General features: G+C 44.4%; 1 protein-coding gene across 4 annotated transcripts in view; it reads right to left on the reverse strand.

The window, feature by feature from the left end:
• Nucleotides 1–19,544, reverse strand: part of COL18A1 (collagen type XVIII alpha 1 chain) — a 195,425-nt gene that overhangs the window by 58,442 nt on the left and 117,439 nt on the right. For all 4 annotated transcript variants that reach the window (XM_066575741.1, XM_066575739.1, XM_066575738.1 and 1 more), the window contains one exon: nucleotides 6,517–7,061. In XM_066575741.1, the coding sequence (XP_066431838.1) occupies nucleotides 6,517–7,061 (545 nt within the window). The remainder of the gene's footprint in view (nucleotides 1–6,516; nucleotides 7,062–19,544) is intronic.

Here is a 19,544-nt window from a genome sequence, read left to right on the forward strand (position 1 = left end):
CCTGGCTGCTAGTGCTGCACATGTTCACATGGGGGACACTTAAAAGGCTGTATACCAATTTTCTAGTGTAGAAAAGTCACAAAATTTAGCACTTGGGCTTCTGTGACAGCCTTTAGATACTTCCTGTAGAGTAGGGCCACAGAGCGGCATGTATAGCTGAGAATTGTGCCAAGATACTGTTTCAAATTGATTGTTAAAGGGAGTCTGTCACATCCCCATAGCACTAAGTTATGGCCCTGTTAGGAGACGTGACAAGGAGCCGGGTGATGTATTTCTTACACTTGCCCGTTCCCATGGTCCAGTGCTGTCACCCCGTGAATATCATGAGGCGCACAAAAACCTAACTCTTTTTAGCGTCCTGTGCGCACACCCTCCAATATAATTCTATGGTGTACATACTGCGGTAAAAATGACCTAACTTTATTCTATGGGTCAGTCATTACTACAATACCAAATTTATATAGAACTTTTTCTGTTGTACTACTTTTACAAAATAATATACATATGTAAAAAAATTAACATTTTCCCGACAGCCATGACTTTTTTTATTTTCCCATCGACATACTTGTGCGGAGGCTCACTTTTTGCGGAACATCCTGCAGTTTCTAATGGCACCGTTTCAGAGTACAAATGGCTTATTGATCGCTTTTTATTAAATCTTTTCTTGGACCCAGGGTGACCAAAAAAGTGCAATTCTGACGTTGTGCGTTTTTCTTCTGATGGCGTTTACCGTGTGGGATAAATAATGCATTAGTTTGATAGATCAGACATTTATGGATACAGTGATATCCAATATATTTTTGTTTTTTTATTTTATTATTACAAATATGGGAATGGGTTGTTTTCCTTTTCACTTTTAATAGCTTTTATGTTTTTAATAATTAATATAACTTTTAAAACTGATTTTTACATTGTTATGTTAGTCCCCATAACTTGCTCCTGCATTATGATGTAAGGAGCAATCTGCGATGGCAGCCCTGGGGGCTTTTAGAAGGCCCTGGCAATCAAAGGGCACCTGCTGGGGGCCAATAGGGACCCCAAACTCCGATCAGGGCATTTAAATGCAGCTGTCAGATACATTTAAAGGGTTAACAGCCACAATCAACATGAGCACTGATCACGGTTATTGCCAGTGGGCATCAGCTGTGAGAAGCAGCCAGCGCCCGCATTGTATAGGGCAGGATTGGTTCCCGATCCTCCTTCATACAAACCCCGCACACCCAGGATGTGACTGTACAGCGTTAAGGGGTTAAATGGTTGCACAATGTTGCTGGTAAACGGAGCCAATAACAATCAATTTATAAACTGTGCCAACATGCTGTTCAGTGCTAATTTATGCTGCATCCCGGCTGCCCATTAGCCACACTGTGTGGCGCTACCCTTAGATGTCCAGATCTGGACTCCTCAATGTAGGAAAAGAAGCAAAAAAAGGTTGCGTTACATTAATTCACTAATTGGGTGGGACTTGCCAAGCAGCATCTTTGCCTCGGGTGCAGGAAGACCTAGCTACACCTCTGCATTAGGACTATTATTTGGCCTGCAGTACAACTGAGCAACTTCATGGGTACTACCTGGCTGTGCGGCACTGCAGGACAAGTATAGTACTACATGTAACCCATTTAAATAAATGCTTGTATTGACTCCTCTAAATTGCAGTGACTTTATACTCTGGCAAATGGGAGGGGCTCTTTGTCATGTCCACACATCCTAATGTCCATATCCATTGTCTTGAAGGGGTATTCCAGCATTTAGTCCTTTGCAGTATTGATGACCTATCATCAGGATGGTTTATCAATAGTCGATCAGCAGAGGTTTGCTTCTTGGGACCCCTTACAATCAACTGAACTCAGCCCCTGCATTCACTGCAGTGGGGCCAGACATCCACATTGGGGTCAGAGCCAGAAGGGCAATAGATGATATAGCTCCCATTGAGTTCAATACTTTTTATTGCACTTATGGCTCTGACTCCAATGCAGACAGAGCTGTAAACATCTGATCAGCTACAGTGAATATGGTGAATAAGATCAACTCATCTCTGGGGGTCTGGAGCAGTGTACCCCTGCCAGTCAACTATTGATGACCTATTCTGAGGATAGGTCATCAATACTGCAAGGGATTAAATGTCCAAAATACCCCTTTTACACGTTCCGATGATCACCCAAGAGCGATCATCAGCCAAGAACGTTTGTTGGAACATTTATTTGCCTGATCATCAGTCTGTGTGAAGGTGCCACCTGTCACCCAACAATCGAGCTAACACTTGTTCGTTGAGCCAATCACAGCTGGTGCTCGATCATTCACAGCCAATCCAGCTACTTTAGAATTCTCCCTGCTCGGCTTTCAAATCCCCTGCCATCAGTGCTGTGTAAGTAAGTGCTGTGATTGGATCAAGCGCCAGCTGTGATTGGCTGGCGCTCAATCCAATCATAGTGCTTACTTACCCAGCACTGACACAGCCAAGCAGAGAGGACGGCGGGGGATGACAACAGGGAGAATTCAAGCAGCTTGTTGCACAGACACCGGCTGGGAGGTAAGTATGGAGGGTTTTTTTTTACCTAGTATATACTCAAATATAGCTCGGCTTATACTTGAGTCGATAAGTTTTCCCAGTTTTTTGTGGTTAAACTTATTGTCTCGGCTTATACTCAAGTATATACGGTATTCCTCTCTGTAAAAGTTGGAAGCTAAACATACAAGCAAAAATTAGGTGAAATCATATAAAGATAGGGGAACTGGACGGTGAGTCCCGCTGGGAATTAGCACTATTGTGGATGATGGCGTTCTCTACAAAGTACTAATATATGTTAGTAAATAATGGGTAATAAATACATATAAAATGCCAAAGGGAAAAACAGTTATTGCCTACAGCCTCTTCCCATGTAACCACATTTGGTGGACTGGATATCCTTGTGTTTGGCGATTACTGGAGGATATCCGTTAGTGGGATTAGCTGTGTACATAGATGTAAAACTATCTGGCCATAAAAGCTTCTCATGAGACTTTTAGAACAACCTTATTTATAAGAGCTTAATCTCAGTATATTATAAAGGATTATTCCATTTCCTAAACCTATCAGAGTCTATAAATCTCTCTCTTGGTATCCGCAAGGTTCGTGCATACTTGCAGATTCGCTCTGCGCCGAGCAGCTTGCAGGGGCAGTAATAGTGACCTCACTTATCCTGTTGGCAAGGATATCTCCCTCCATGAAGTCAAATAACTTGCCATCCCTTCAGCTGTTCAACAAACTCCCCAGTACAGTAATTATCACACACATATTTTCCCCATTCTCAATGCTCAATTTGGCCTTTGTCTAAGCATCTCCTTAAATTTCCAAGAGACGAAAATGTCCGCTTTGTTCACACATTGAAGACAGTAGATTCCAAGCATATTACTCAGAGCGGCCTTATATACACCCCCAGGAAATAGTCTCAGAATTCATCTATCCTACTAAAAAATGGACAGTGGATCAATGTGGACAAAAGGAGCCATGACAGATAGTTTAGAGTTATCTACACATCATCCAAAGGGATCGTCCAGTTGTAAATTATTGATACCCCTGATTTAAGATCGACCATCAATAGAAAACCGTCAAGGTTTGCCACCTATGATCCCCATCGATCAGCCGTCTGCCAAGCCGATGCACTTATGCACTGAGACGATTTCTGCAGTGGCCAAGTCTTGTATTACTAGCAAAGTTCACATGTAATACCAAGCCTGGCCACTGGAATGAGAACAGAGCTGCTCCCTGTATAAATCAGCTCAATTTACAAGTACACTAGCACAGCCGATTGGTGGGGGTCCCAGGCAGTAGACACCTGCTGATCTACTGTTGATAACCTATCATGCAGACAGCCCATTAGGCCTCACGCACATGGCACACACTGATTCCGTGTGGGATTTCCCACACGGAATTTGCCCAATGCCTGCTGCCAGCGACCCTGCTTACTTGTCATTTCTTCTGTAGGCGATGACGCAGACCCCGCGACACTTCTGCATTGCTGCAATTTGATTTTCGGCATATCGTGTCCGCAAATAAAATCCTCTTTGGTGCGTGGAGAGTGGAATCTACACACACATCTATGGGCGAATTGAGCAGCGGATCGCCCGCGCCGGTGATAAGTGCAGAATTCGCTATTCAATTTGCCCCCCGTGTGCATGAAGCCTAATAGTTTACAACTGGGGGCAATCCCTTTAATCATGTACTTGTAGAATTGTGGGCGTTAGTATATTGGCTATGCTAAGGGTATGATTACATGAACTGTAGCAGAAATGCTGCGCATTGTCAGCAGTGGAATTGGCTGAGGAAAATTCCCAGCATTTTAGGCTGGGTTCAAATGGGGCATAAATCCCGTGGAAATATTATGGAATTTCCACAGTGGAACCGCACCGACATTCTGCGAGATTTCCGCAGCTGAAGTCCTGCGGGTTTTGAAAGAGGTTTATTTCGCTGCGCCCATCTCTCCCCATAGAGAGCAGAGAGCCGACAGTGGAAACGGCGATAGAATTGACATGCCACAGCTTGGAATTCCACGCGGCATGTCACTTATGCAGATCCACATCAAAACCGGATACTTGTGAATGTAGCCTAATACCTAATTTCCAGCACTTTACCCATTTATTTTGTAGATTCAACAACCTACAGCTAAAAATTTACCATAGTTGTTATGGGCTACCATGTTAGCAATAAACACATAGACGCCCATCCATATATTATACATTGACCTAGAAGTTCTCAGCAATATTTATAAACATTGGGTTACATTTTGAACGACTTGTATAAGCCCACCAGCCATTCGCCACGTTTTTTAAGTTGGTCCTACGCTATAGGGCATAGCACCGCATTGCAAGCCCCACCGCTACAAAACAGCGCCCGCAGGAGGATAAAATATCTTGTAACTACAATTCACTATGTGTTGGAACCCATGACTTCTGTATCTAGCTCCAACACGGAGAACAAACCTGCTTCCAGCTATGTAATACTGTATAGATTACTTATTACAAAAACATATATGTTTAACCTCTTAGTAGACTATAACCCTTTGCAACCCAATTTTGGATTCAGGGTTTCCTAGGGGGTTCTCTCTTTCTGCCATTATACAATGGCGCCATCTGCTGGCTAGAGCCAGTACTGCGGTATGGGACATGCTGGAGAGGCTTCCGACAAGAGCGGCCAGTAATATACAGTAAGAATACCCTGCCGGACGTCTTCAGACATCGGAGCTGTACAGCCTTCAATCAGAATGTCTGCAGAGTGGATTGGAAAGGGTTAATGGACATACTGTATACTCTATAAAGATGCTAAAACTGGACAAAATCTGCGTTGCAATCAGCCAGACAAAGTAATTGGCCATAGTGGCCAAGTCTGGTTTAAAGGTTATTATATTGATAAATTAAACAGAATATATTTTAATTCTTGCCCGAATCAGTTTCAGCTACGACATAAGATACAGCTATATAGTCAGTAGCATAGCTACAGGGGTCTCAAGGGTTGTATTGCAACCGGGCCCCCATCACCACACTGAAACGCTGACTGACTGCACATAATTAAAGGGGTTTTCTAGGCAACGCTGCGGGGATACACCGGGGTTGGAGCACAACCCACTGCCCCGATCCTGTGTAGGGGTCAGCGCTCGTAATTCCAGAGGCACCTTGATACTGATCTGAAAAATAAGAATAACCGATGTCACCAATCAGAGAGATGTCACCTGTGATCACTGGAAATAAGGGCAGATTTATACAGGATAACTATCAGCCAAAAAGAATTGCTAAAATAGGCGATTCTCACTGATCGTTGTCTTGTGTAAACACGGGACCCAACAAGGTATTGAGCAAGAAATTGCTCCGTAGTTGTTAGTCGCTTTGTTTTCGCTCACCGAAATTAAATGCCAAGTGAGTGACTCGCTCTCAGAGTAAACAGGCAGTTGTTCATCTGTGAATGACTGCCTGTTCACAGAATAGAGGAAGGTGGCTGGACGAGATCTCCAGCGCTCTCCGCTTCCAATCACTGAACGACTATCACTGCTGTGGGAAAGTGCAGGAAAAGTAGTCCTCGGGACAGCTGTCATGTGTTTATGCCTCGACAGTCATCCTGTGTAGTGTAACCCTAAATACAGAGTAATCACCATCACTGTTTAGAGCTGGTATCCGAGGTATCAGAGATCCTAGGGCTAAACCGCTGTATTTAACTAAGCCCACTGTTATAAAAGTTGTAGATACAGTGCCTGTGGGATCATAGTTAGATAGATATGGGTGTGTATTTCATTTTTCACTGGTGGAGGATGGGAGTGATGCATGAGTTTTGGAGCTCATGTGCCCAATTTTTTTTAGACTTTAGCAACATCTCTGGTTGCTAGTGTCAAAGGGTGGGCCTCCTAAGAGACTTCAACAATCTGCTCCATTATGACTAAGTGCAGTCGTGTAACCGGAGTTCTCAGCTTTACAGCTAAGAAATTATTACCAAGTGCAAATTCACTGTACTGTTACCCTGTCAAAAGGCGATCCTTAAAAGACATTTACCTGGTAGCGGTCAGGATCAGCACCTCCAGCCTGGGCAACAAAAAGTCCAGAACCATCTTCCAGCTCCATCTCGTCGGGTGATCTCTCAAAGCGAATCCTTTCCACTTCGTCACAATTCATGAATAACACAACTTCATCTTCCTCAACACCGATAGCAAAGCGTGTCCAATGGTCAGTCAGTGCTCCGACAGTGAAAGTAGCAGCAGGGAAAGATACTGGCGATCCAGGCTCTGTGTAGTAAAAAATTATCTGCTGCTTACCATCTTTGACCTCAGTCAGCTTCACCCCAATGTAGACAATGGACTGTGAGGAATCGGTGATAGAGAACAGCATTCCAGCCTTGTTCGTTGTTGGTTGGATGTGGAATAGAATTGAAAAGTCCCTAAACAAAGGGCTGGGGAGATGGTACTGCGCCACTTGACCTGTGTTGGCATCTTCTCCAAAAACATAGCCAGGGTTCTTATCAGGACCAAAGATCTTGGAGATCTGTTCTGGTGGTGGATCTCCAATGAGTTGCAAGAGACCAACCTCTACAGTTGCGCGATCTGTGAATACAACAATAAGGAAGGGAGAAAAATCACAATTAGATGAGAAATCAACAGTATACATTTGATTGGCTAATGGAGATAGCCAATCAGCTGCAGTACAGTCTTAACTCTCTTCTAACTCAAGTTCAAAGGTCATAAAACACTGATCACTGGATTTTTGACCACTGGAACCTCCATTATCTGGAGAACAGGCCATTCTTCATAGAAGACTAGGCCATGGTCATGTGTGCTCTCTTGATTGTAATCAATGGCCGTTGAGAAAAACTGCTTAGTGAAAGCACATTTCTTGCAATACCCTTTAGATCCATTACTGTCCCAGAAAGAAAACTCCCAGTGACCACCAAGTACCTAGTAGGAGCATCAAACAACTCCCCATAACTCAAATTCATGTACTGCTCAGGGTTTGACCTGAGGAGAAGTGGGGATAACTAAAGTCATCGCTGAATTACAAGATTTTGACTTGGGTTATGATTTAAATAATTCCCATATGTATGAAGTTCTTTAAAGGGATTCGGTCAGCAGGTTCTTGCTGCTAGCGACAGGTTCATTTTGATATGATTTGTGAATAGTATTTCCCTCCTTAGGGCTCATGCCCACGAGCGACATGGGATACGCCAGCGGGAGTACCGCGATTAAAAACAAAAAAGTGCCTGCTGGTGATTTCGGATTTCCGCCATCTCCATTAATGCTATATTAGCATTGGGCATCCGCACTTCATTTAACCCCTGCGGATTTGCTTTTATTTGATTTGCGGATGCCACGCATGGATAATAAATCGCAGCGTGCTCCATTATACTGCAGATCACGCACGAATGGGCTCCATATATCTTTATAGGAGCTTGCGATCAGCAGTGCATCCGCAAATACATTTGCGGATTCACTGTAGATTTGAAGGTTAAAATCAATTAGGGAGGTGGGGAAAAGGCTGGTTGCGGATGTTTTCAGTGCGGATGATCCACAGTGCATCCGTGTGGAAAAAAACTGCAATCAGCGATCTCCCGCAAGCAATAAAAAAAATTATTTAAGGATGACTCGCAATGCATCCGCTGCGGAAATCCGTATGACCAGTCTATGCGTGCTGTGGACATGAGGCCTACACAGAGGGCAGAATTGTTTATACATATTCACTTAATCGCATCATATATGTGAATAGACGTGGAGGAGATCTGTTAAGACTAATATGCAAGTCTTGATAAAAACTTGAAGTAAAATTCACCATTTTATCAAGAGGTGCAGGTTTGGCTCTCCATTTGCCAGAAAATTAACCCTTTTCAATCCACTGTCTGATGTCTAAAGACATTATGATTTAAGGCTGTACAGCTCCAATGTTGGAAGACGCTCATTGGGGTTCTCTTACTGTATATTGCCAGCCTCTCTGCTGTTGGAGCCTATCCAACGTGTCACCTCATGCAGTACTGGCTTTAGCCAGCAGATAGCGCCGTTGTATAACGGCAGAAAAAGAGTAAGCCCCCTAGGAAAACCAGAATACAAATTGGATTGGAAAGACTTAAATCTATGCCTGTTATGCTCAGGTATAAATGTCCATTGTCTTTGCTGCCATTTGCTATAGCACAGCTTAAAGAGGTTGTCCAGCACTTTGGGTGCGTTTTCTATTGATGACTTATCAACAGGACCGGGCATCAATAGATGAGCAGTGGGGGTCCGCCATTAAAGAACACAGCCAGCATCAGCTTATTCCTGTCAATGTAGTTAGCGCTAGAAGCAGATTGACTGGGCCGCTGTCTGACACTGTAGGCACAGCTCCCACTGAATTCAATGGGAGCTGTGCCTTCAATACCAACCGGGCCTCTGTACTATGCACAGTGCAGTCAGATTACTGCACTGTCCATGCCGACAGTAGAACCAGCTGTGGGGATTCTGAGTGCCAGACCCCAGAAGATCATCTATTGGTGACCTCTTCTGAGGACAAGTCACAGTAGAAAAATGCCTGACCAAAGTCCTGGACGACCCCTTCAGTAAATTCACTGGTGGCTCTGCCCCTCCCAGCACAAGAACAAAAGGAAATCTCACATTTTCATGCAATTACTGTGTGCCAAAATTTGCCTTTTTCCCACCAGAAAACTAGTGAAAAGTTTGATAAATTCCTCTGAGTATTCAGTTGTAACAGAGCGTTGCCGCATACAGTTACTGTACTGTAGTTCAGGAACTCAAGCAATGCTAATTATGAAAGGCAGAAACAGCAAAAAAACATTGACAGATGCATCTTTTCCCATCAAGATTTTTCCTAGATTTCTTTCCATTTTGTCCCAGGAGATATGCCACTTACAGGGCTTTCATGGGAAAATGGCTCAGCCAGAGGAACAGCTGACATTTATGGACTCTCACAACTAAATGCAACTTAACTGTATAAAGAGTCTTTCTGCTACAGATGTGCCCTGTAGAGCCACAACTAATCGTCCTCTTACTGTAACCACGCAGCAGGTTCCAACTGCAATGCCAACATCTCTCATGCCTGCTGCCTATGCTCATACACTGGGTGCTAGGTTATTCTACTATCTCATATAGCCAGAAAGGGGTCGACACTATTTAAGGGGTACTCCGGGCGCAGACTAATGTCTTAAAATCTAATGTACACCATCACAATAAGTCATTCTGTAATAGGTTCATTGTACCCGGTCAAGCTACTTTCTTCATTTTCTATCTAGGTCATGTGACCCTTCTCCTGAAAAATATCTCCACTTCCTCTGACATCTTGTCCACATTTGCTACTTCCTCCCCAGTTCATAACCTCCAACATCCTGTGAGCAGTGCATGATGGGAGGACAGGAGTGGAAGTACTGCAGTGTATTACTCATGTGCAGTCCAGAGTGCTGGAAGCTCCGACCTGTCTCCAGCACTCTCATTGAGAAGGAGGTTGGTGCTAGTACGTTGTAGGACCTGTGAGCTGTGGGCGGAGCTACAGCACTGGTCAGTACATGCGGGAAGTTGTAGGTAACAGTCTGTTGCTTTGATTACTGTGCATGTAAACTCAGCTGCAAATTGGTGACAAGGCGAAGAAGAGGGTATAGAGTGGCAGAGAAAAGATACAAGATGATGCTACTCACTCCTAGATTTTGGCATTTTCGTAATTTACATCTTGTGCCCGTAAAACCCCTTTAACAGACTTCCAGAGGTTACATGCCATATATTATCTATACTATGTTATGGCAGAGGTACCAATACACTGGACCATTGTTCAACCTATAGCTAAAAATATATATTTAGGGCTCCTGCACAATTGCACTTTTCTCACACAATTTTGCTGCATTCCAGAAGTAGGAGCCTCCACCTGTCAGACACATATGGGTTATACTATTGATAGTCCATAAATATTTCAGGTGAAAACCCCCTTAGGTTCTGTTTCAGCCCCTAGGAATGGTGCAATCTGATAATGAGATTCTCAGACCAGAGAAGGTTGTACATCGCAGATCTAAACCAAAGGAACATTTCCTAATGATTCCAATGGCAACATTTTTTATGTTTTGTGTGATCTAACACTAAATTACTGGGATAAGCTCTTGCATTTCCTTAGGGCATAGTCATTATTGCATTCCGAGCATGCTGGGAAACACGTAGAAACCAGGACTGGGGAGAAGTGGAATACAGCCAACCAGGGGTGCGAGGGATATAGCTGACAGCAGTCACTGCCCAGTCCTGGTTTCTATGTTTTCCATGCTCTGAGCATGCTTGGAGTGCAATGATGAATATGCCTTAAAAAATAATTGAGCTGTCACCAAAACATATACATAGCAGAGAACATGGTAGAGTGGGGTCACATTAAATACACATTTTGATGGTCTAATAGGCATAAAGGACCTCTAGAGAGAACCGATATGTTTTGTTCTCATGGCTGATCCTATGGTGGGATAAGTATTGTCAGTGGAGTGCAGCAGATCACCCCCATAGGGAATAAAGGCTGATAGAGTCAACTCTCTCAAAGCATGATTGTTGTATCTATAATCTCTAAGGATATTTGCAATATGCTTTAAATTAACAGTTCCCATCAAGATCTGCAAGTGTCCCCCCTACAGACCAGTAAATCTGATGGTAGAATATATCCACTGCCCTGACTGCAATATTTTCCCATATATGAAACATCTGGTTTGAGAGTTGGCTCATCCTGACATTCATCAATTGATAAAATCATCCACAAGGCCTCATAATAGGATAAATTAAATTTGAATGATCTTAATGAAAAAATACTTGAACTTAAGTAGTCGTTTGTGTCCATTTCACTTTTCCGCAGCTGCACTCCCCGCGGAGCATAATAAACTAAATATGCTAAAATGATGTTCTTCAAATACTTATCATTTACCAATCTATAGAAATTAAAGCGGCTGTCCACCTTTGAACTACTGATGGCCTATCCTTATGCTGTGTCACCAGCTCGGGCAAATGAGAATCAGGAGATTCTCGTCCCATGTAGAAGGAGCATTAGGATAGATTATCAATAGTAGATTGGTCGGGTCAGTCACCCAGGACCTCCACCGAGCAGCTGTTTGCCAAATCCAGCAAGCTTGTGCACTGAGCTGATTGTTGCAGGAAGCAGACAGATCTGTTCTTACTGTAGTGGCCAGGCTTGGTATTGCAGGCCAAGTTCTTATTCATTTCAATTCCTGCAATACGAAGCCTGGCCACTGCAGTAAGAACGGAGCTTTGGTGACCATATTCTTATAATGTACATTAGGCAATACATTGTCCCATCTATATTGGGGAATTGCTACTTATTGTTACAGTCAATAAAGAATATAAAAACAGTATACATCGACAAACTAAAATAATCATATTATTACTTTTATGCTATATCAAAACTTTTTGCCACTCCATTGTAGATTATATGTGTTGTGATAGCAAGAATCCCATACACTATAATGCACATAGATGGCCACCTCTACATCAGGGACCCAGGGATGGCCGCACAGTGCGCCATTCCTACGTGTCCATCCCCGCTCCTTAGCCGTACATGTGAGCAGCCCCACGAAGACTGCTATCATAGGGCCCACGTGGCCCCCAGACTGCAGATTGGATACTCCGGTTTTAAAGGTTATCTCATGACATAAATGGAATAATGCGATGGAGAAAGTCCTTATCATTCCCTGGCGGCATGCTCAGAATTCACACTCGAGAATGTACCAGATTAAGAGATTTCAGACTACAATGCTGCTCTGTGAAGTACAGTGGTATACAGATGTCAGCAATGCATGAAGACAAATCCCACAAGGAAAACATCCCGCACATCGCGGCTATATCCGTAACTGAGCTAATTGCTGTGATGAAGAAGAAACAGCTGCCTGGAATGAGAAGACAAAGCTGCTTAGTACATGGACAAGAGTTTGCAACTGGATGGAAAGTATACAGCAAGGCGTGATTCACACGACCGTATTTGCACGCGCAATACATAGTGAATAGAACCCAGTGATGTCAATTCTCACGTGCAAAAAAAAAAAAAAAATATGCAACATGTTCTATTTTTCTGCACAGTTACGTGCTGGTCATTTCAATAGCTGACAGGAGCATCGGCCAGTATTATTTCGCAGGCAAAAAAGTACAGTGAAGAACGCAGTTGCGTGCGCAAATGTGCACACTGATGAGCAAAAGCATGCCGCAAATGTGCACAAAACACGCCCAAGTGAAGAAGCCCTAAATGACAGCTGCTTGGGCTGTGTGTAGAGTATATCCAGTGATGGCCACAGCACTACAAGGATAGGAATAATCTAGCAGAGCCAGGTTGCCTCTCCCTTAGCGGGTCATATCAGTGGAATTTACTGCATCACAATCCATTTTTAAGCTTGTTACCATCCTGTGCTGCTCGGATCTGGTACTGAATGCCAGTTTCCACATGATAAGGCCTCCAGCTGATAGCAGGATGAGCACTGAGGAGTTCCAGAACACTTGGCTTGCCCAGTTAAAGTGACACTTACTTTATAAAGTAACGGATTGCTACTATTGCGGTTCATAACTGGCATCGGGCCCAATACCATAAAGTGGTTGCACTGGATTAGAAAAGTTGGACTGCTTTCTTTGAAAAAAAAACGTTTCTACATCTGTCCGTGGGTTGTGTCTGGCTTTGAAGCTCCGAAGTGAATGCAGCTCAACTACAGAACCACACACAACCTGGGGGCACATGTGCCAACTTTTTGGAAGAAAGCAGCCATGTTTTCCTAATCCTGTAAACCCCTTTAGAACAGGGCTGTGCCATGATTAAAATGTATCCCTTATCTAGTGGATAACTTTCAGATAGGTGAGGGTTCGAATACTGGGAGCCCCACCGATTACGAGAATCGGGCTCTGGTGGGTCCTGAAGCAAGGGCAGGGACAGTCACATGTGCAGCAGATACTCCTTTTATTTCAATGCTAGATAATAGCATGTTAGGGCGCCCACCCACTGGCGTTTGCGATTTTCGTGCGTGAAAAACGCCGCGTTTTCGCAGCGTTTTTCCCGCGTTTTTCGCTGCGTTTTCGTGGCTTTTCCATTAACTTTCATGGGTGCATTAGGAGAAAAATAAGGACACATATGCAACTGACAGTTCCTATGTTAAAAATCGCAACGCAATGCAAAAAAAAACGCCAGTGGACAGGAGTACATTCAATTCTAATTGCTCTTGAGAAAAAACGCAAAACACAAAGAAAAAAAAAAATCGCCAGTGGGTGGGCGCCCTAAAGATGGCAGGGGTATAACTATAGGGAATGCAGGGGATACAGTTTCTCCCATGCCCAGGAGCCTTAGGGGGCTCATAAGGCCTCTCTTCTCCATATAGTAAGCCTAGTAGTGTATAAAGCATTATAGTTGGGGGCCCTGTTACAGGTTTTGGATTTGGGGGCCTAGAAGCTTGGAGTTAACCCATTAAGAACCAGGCACATTAAATATACGGCGCCTGGTCCCGGGCTTAAAGCCCCACCGAAAGTAAAATTACGGCGGCGCTTTAATGCCCTCTACAATCAATTAGAGGCAGGATGGGCTGTCAGCTGTTAGTAACAGCTGATAACCTGGAGGAGAAGGCAGGGGGGATTTAACCCTTTCGGCTTTTCCTTCCCTGAGTACACAGTGCTCAATGAGCACTGTGTACTGAAAAGTGAAAGTAAAAGGGTAACTTTCACTACGAGAGGCATATTAACAATTTCTGTAACAGCTCAGCCCTAACAACCAATCAGGTTGAATCAGCCAACCCAAACAACCAATCAGCCAACCCAAACAACCAATCAGGTTGCTGGAATTGTGAATCAGAACCAATCAGGTTGCTAGAATTGCTGAATACGGCTGAGCTGTTACAGAAATTGTTAATATGCCTACAGGAGCTGGGGGGGGGGGGGGCATGTGACCGCCGGGGTTCCCTGCTACAGCAGAGCTGGAGAGTCATACTAGACCAGTGATGGTGAACCTTTTAGAGACCGAGTGCCCAAACTGCAAAACAAAACCCGCTTATTTATCCTAAAGTGCCAACACGTCAGGGGGCGGGGCTTATCACGACGTTTGATTTTTACCTCCGTTGTTCTTAAAAGGACAGGGCCACTTCAAAATTGACAGGGTGCAGATTGTGACTGCTTTTGGATGCGGAAATGCGGTGGAATTTGCAACGAAAATTTCCGCTGAGGACATTCTGCAACTTTTTTACCTTGTGTAATCATATCCCAGCAGTGATAGTGACCCCCCAGAGCAGCCCCAGCGGTAATCGTGCCCCCCTCCCCCCTATGAGTGGCCCCAGCTTTAAGAGAGCTACCCCTTCCCCCCTATGAGCCGCCCCAGCGGTAAGAGTGCTACCCCTCCTCCCTATAAGCAGCCACAGCGGTAAGATTGATGCCACGCAGCGGCCACCAGTAGTATTAACGCCCCCCTTGAGACCCATATTCTTATCCCCCTCCTCGGCGCTGCTGCTGGCTCTAATCGCAGGTGCACTGTGCCAGGCGTGCGGAACCAAGTAGGAGACGTCAGAGGTACTGGCCCTGTCACACCTCTAGTTGTGGATTGGCTTCCAAGATACTTAGGTCGTCCCCCCTGCTGTACTGCTGAAAAGCATCCGTGAAGGAGTGCTCCGCTCCCCATCTGCCTGTGAACAGCAAAAGCCATGGCATCTGCTGAAGGGAGAGGAGGCAGGGGACCGGAGTAGCGGTAAGCGGCCCCATCGTGGCTCTGGTGGTGCTGTAGCCAGTCAGTCCTCTGATTGTAGTCCCCGCTTCCTTGGCACTACAGCAGCTCTGCTCACCTGCCTGGCCAGCTCTGCAGGAAATGTCAAGTCCGCAGAGCTCATCAGCTGTGAGGTTATTGCCATGTACAGCAGCATGTGCTGCGCCCATCAGTCTTGCCGCCCCTGCCGATCGATCACTCAACTCCTCCGGTGTATTCAGTCAGCAGCCCCCGCAATCAGATAGCCTCAGACGCCTAGGAAATGTGTAGCACTCACTCGTCGGAGGGACCGCTGCGCCGGGATCAGTGCAGCTAGCAGCACAGCCAAGTGCCGGCAGGGGAGCCCCGGCCCATGCCGGTATTCTGCAAAGTGGTGAGCGGCCGATGGTGACGCGTGCCAGCAGGGAGGGCTCTGAGTGCCGCCTCTGGCACACGTGCCATAGGTTCGCCATCACTGTACTAGACCCTGATCAGCTCTGCCATTGAGTAATGTCACTGCAGGGGTTGTTTTTTCCTGTAACTGGGGTTCCTATGGATGCCCCAGCTACAGTGGGAAAGTGTCAAATAAAAAAAAACAAAAAAACATATGGATGTCCACCAGAGGAATTTCCGCGGCAAATCCGCCGTGTGTGAACCCAGCCTTATTTGATATCATGGGGGACATAGATAGTAAAAAAGATCATTACATACATAAGTAAAACAAAATTCCAGAATAAAATAACAATATATACATAGGAAAGAAAATAACACAAAGCCGACGCCAAGAAAAACCGTCACTATAAGAGCCCTGTAATCCCAAACCAGACATATTATATATCAAACGTCTGAAACAAAATGAGGAACCCGTTCCCATACTTTATTTTAACATAAATATACTAATTTAAAAGAAATAACTAGAAATGTTAAAAAAAAACATTTTTTCAGCTTTTTACCCCCAATAAAACTAAAAAACGGAGAAAAAAAGTCAGTGAAAAAGATATTTTTTAAAAATCGCCCTTTATGTCACGGAAAAAAATGCAGCAAAGATAATTTTGGTAGCTAAAGGGAAAAAATAGGGCAGTAAAACCACCACATGGGTAAAATCCCTAAAAAGTGTCTCGTCCTTAAGGGGTTAAAGAGGGGTAATTGCTCTGATACCTACTAAAATTGCTCAATGCATCCACCATTTAAGGACCTCAAACCTATTCACACTTAAAAAACTCTAAAAGTTCTTCCTAGTGGTTTGTCTTGAATTTACGTCTGTTATGTGTTCACTATAGTATCACCTCCTGTATATAGTGTAAATTACTTTTATGTGTTCTACATACTGTAGTATCATCCTCTGTACATAACTATATATATATACACAGAGAGAGAGAGAGAGAGAAATGTTTCTGTTATGGTATGGAGGTATTAGTTAAGTTATGTACAGTATGGCACTATTATGTTGGCCACATTATGGCAGTACTCCCTTAGGTTTCCCTAATTTCATTGGGCGCATACACATTTTCTCCAGGGCCCTCCACATTCTATGTCTGCCCTAGCCGAAGAGCCAAATGCCCCGTGATATAGTCTTTAAAGTGGTTGCCAGGGATGTTTATTTTAATGTAAAACAATTTTCCCATGCACCAAAATGGGATATACTCACCACCAATAGTAATATACTCACCTCTCCCAACTCCCTGCTTTATCCAGCACCGCCTCTTCCGGTCTTCCCCGTGACATCATATTTTCAGGCTGCAGCAGCCTGTCTACAGAATGTCACAGGCTGCTGCAACCAGTGACATAGTTTAGTTCTACATTACTGAAGACTGTAATTGGCTGCAGCAGCCTGTGACCTCCTGTACACAGACTGACTACCACCTGTAAACAAACATCGGGCACAACGCATTGAGTAGAAGTGCTGGACACCGCAGGAAGAGGGAAGTATATTACAATTTGTTATTTTGGTGCATAGGAAACATGATTTTGCATTAAACAAATACATCTCAGATAACCCTTTTAACCCCTTAATGACACAGCCTATTTTGGACTTAAGGGTGAAGTCACACGAACGTATATCGGCTCGGTTTTCACGCCGAGCCGATATACGTTGTTCTCCTCTGCAGGGCGGGGGGGGGGGAGGATGGAAGAGCCAGGAGCAGGAACTGAGCTCCCCATCCCCTCTCTGCCTCCTCTCCGCCCCTCTGCACTATTTGCAATGGGGAGAGGTGGGACGGGGGCGGATCTAATTCGCGGAACTTAGCCCCGCCCCACCTCTTCCCATTGCAAATAGTGCAGAGGGGCGGAGAGGGGGACGGGAGCTCAGTTCCTTCTCCTGGCTCTTCCATCCTCCCCCCCCCCCCCCCCTGCACACGAGGACAACGTATATCGGCTCGGCGTAAAAACCAAGCCGATATACGTTCGTGTGACTTCACTCTAAGGATGCAACGATTTTTGGCGGATTTTCTTCTCCATTTATTAAAAGTCATAACTTGTTTATTTTTCCGTCAACACGGCTGTATAAGGGCTTGTTTTTTGCGTGGCGAACTGTAGTTTTTATCGGTGCCACTTTTGGGTACATTGACTATATTGTAAAACTTTTATTTTTTTTAATGATAGCAGGGAGAGAACGCATCAATTCTGCCATAGTTTTTTTTTTTTACAGCGTTAATCATGCAGCATAAATGACACAATCCATTTTTTCTGCGGGCCGGTACGGTTACATCGATACCAAAATTCTTACTTTTTTTTAGGTTTTTCCACTTTTCTGCAATAAAAACCCTTTTTTTGGAAATCTTTTTTTCTAAATCGCTGCATTTAAAGTGCTGTAACGTTTTTATTTTTTTATGTACGGAGCTCTTTGAGGGCTTATTTTTTGTGAGACGAGCTGTAGTTTTTATTGGTACCATTTTGGGGTACATACGGCTTTTTTGATCACTTTTATTGCGTTTTTAGGGAGGCAAAGTGATAAAAATTAGCATTTTGCCTCAGTTTTTTAGCGGTTTTTTAACGCTGTTTTCCTTGCACAGTTCAAAGCATGTGCAGCTTATTGTACGTGTCGTTACGGACGCGACAATACCAAATATGTGGGGTTTTAAATTTTTTTTAACCTTTTTTATGCTAATATGAGAAAAAGCATAAGAAAAGGTTTTTTTTAATGCGAAAGCCCGGCATCTTCACAGAGGGAGAACGCTCCCTCTGGGAACCCTTCCCATGCCGCGATCTACATAGATCGCGGCAGGGAAGGGATTAACAGCGGGGGGCGCATCTCCGATGCATCCCCGCTGTTGCAGCGGGAGGCCGGCTGTGACTGACAGCCGACTCCCGCTGCGGGATTGCGCGAGATCATATGTGATCTCGCGCTATCCCTATGACGTAAGGGTACATCATTTTGCGGGCAGTACCCCGCTCCCATGACGTACCCTTACGTCATGAGGAGGGAAGGGGTTAAACTGCTTTTAACTTCCTACGCTGGAGCCAAGCTTCAGTAGCCTTATAACAGTGCTAGTGATGCTACACAGTGCATGTTGCCACGTGTCTGTGCTGAACCTAGCGCTAAATGCCAGCTATCTTTGTGTTAAATCTGGTCACAAAATGAAAATTTGAGATTCCTAATAAAAGCAAATTAATTACATCAGTTTTTTAAACAGAGTTTTCTTTCTTTCAATTAAACTTTATTGAACCTTTCTTTCGACGCTAGTTTTTAATCCCTGAAGGGAACTTGAAGATGCGATCATTTGATCATCAGGATAGTAGTACACTGCATTACCTCATTACTTATGTAATGCATCCTACTAATCTCATGGCGGCAGCCTATTAGACTCTGCTGGAGACAGAGTTACATGCCAGGCATGGATGCCTTTGTTAGGGTGCGGGCAGACGAGCGTAGGCGTATTTACGTTCGCACGAGCGCAACGTATAATCGCCCGAGCGATCGTTTTTCACCGATCACGACCAGAGCTAGAAAGCGTATTTTCGTTTGTTCCTACTTTGCAAACGGTCTTTTCGGCGATCGAATATGCGTTGGCGCGTATTTCGGTCGCATATGTTCCGTTTTTTTTCGAATTGCCGTTTTTACGCGCCGTAAAATCGCCCATGTGAACGAATACATTCGAAACCATTGCCTCAGATGGTCACGTATATACGTTTGGTCGCAAAAACGCGCCGTTTATGCGCTCGTCTGCCCACACCCTTAGGCTTACAGCTGCAATGAGAAGCCATTAGTAACTTGCCATCACACTGTAGGGTGCCGATGGGTGAAGAAGGAGCCTCCTTCCCCTGTCATCTACTTACATGTTGTAGCTGCTATTGATTGTGGCACGTAGGAATTAAACTGCCAGGGTGTGAGGTTTTTTCTTCTGCTGGCAGTTAGGTCAGAAAAAAGACGTATGGGCTGT

Source organism: Eleutherodactylus coqui, chromosome 8 (assembly GCF_035609145.1).
Source record: "Eleutherodactylus coqui strain aEleCoq1 chromosome 8, aEleCoq1.hap1, whole genome shotgun sequence".
In the NCBI taxonomy this organism is placed as follows: domain Eukaryota; kingdom Metazoa; phylum Chordata; class Amphibia; order Anura; family Eleutherodactylidae; genus Eleutherodactylus; species Eleutherodactylus coqui.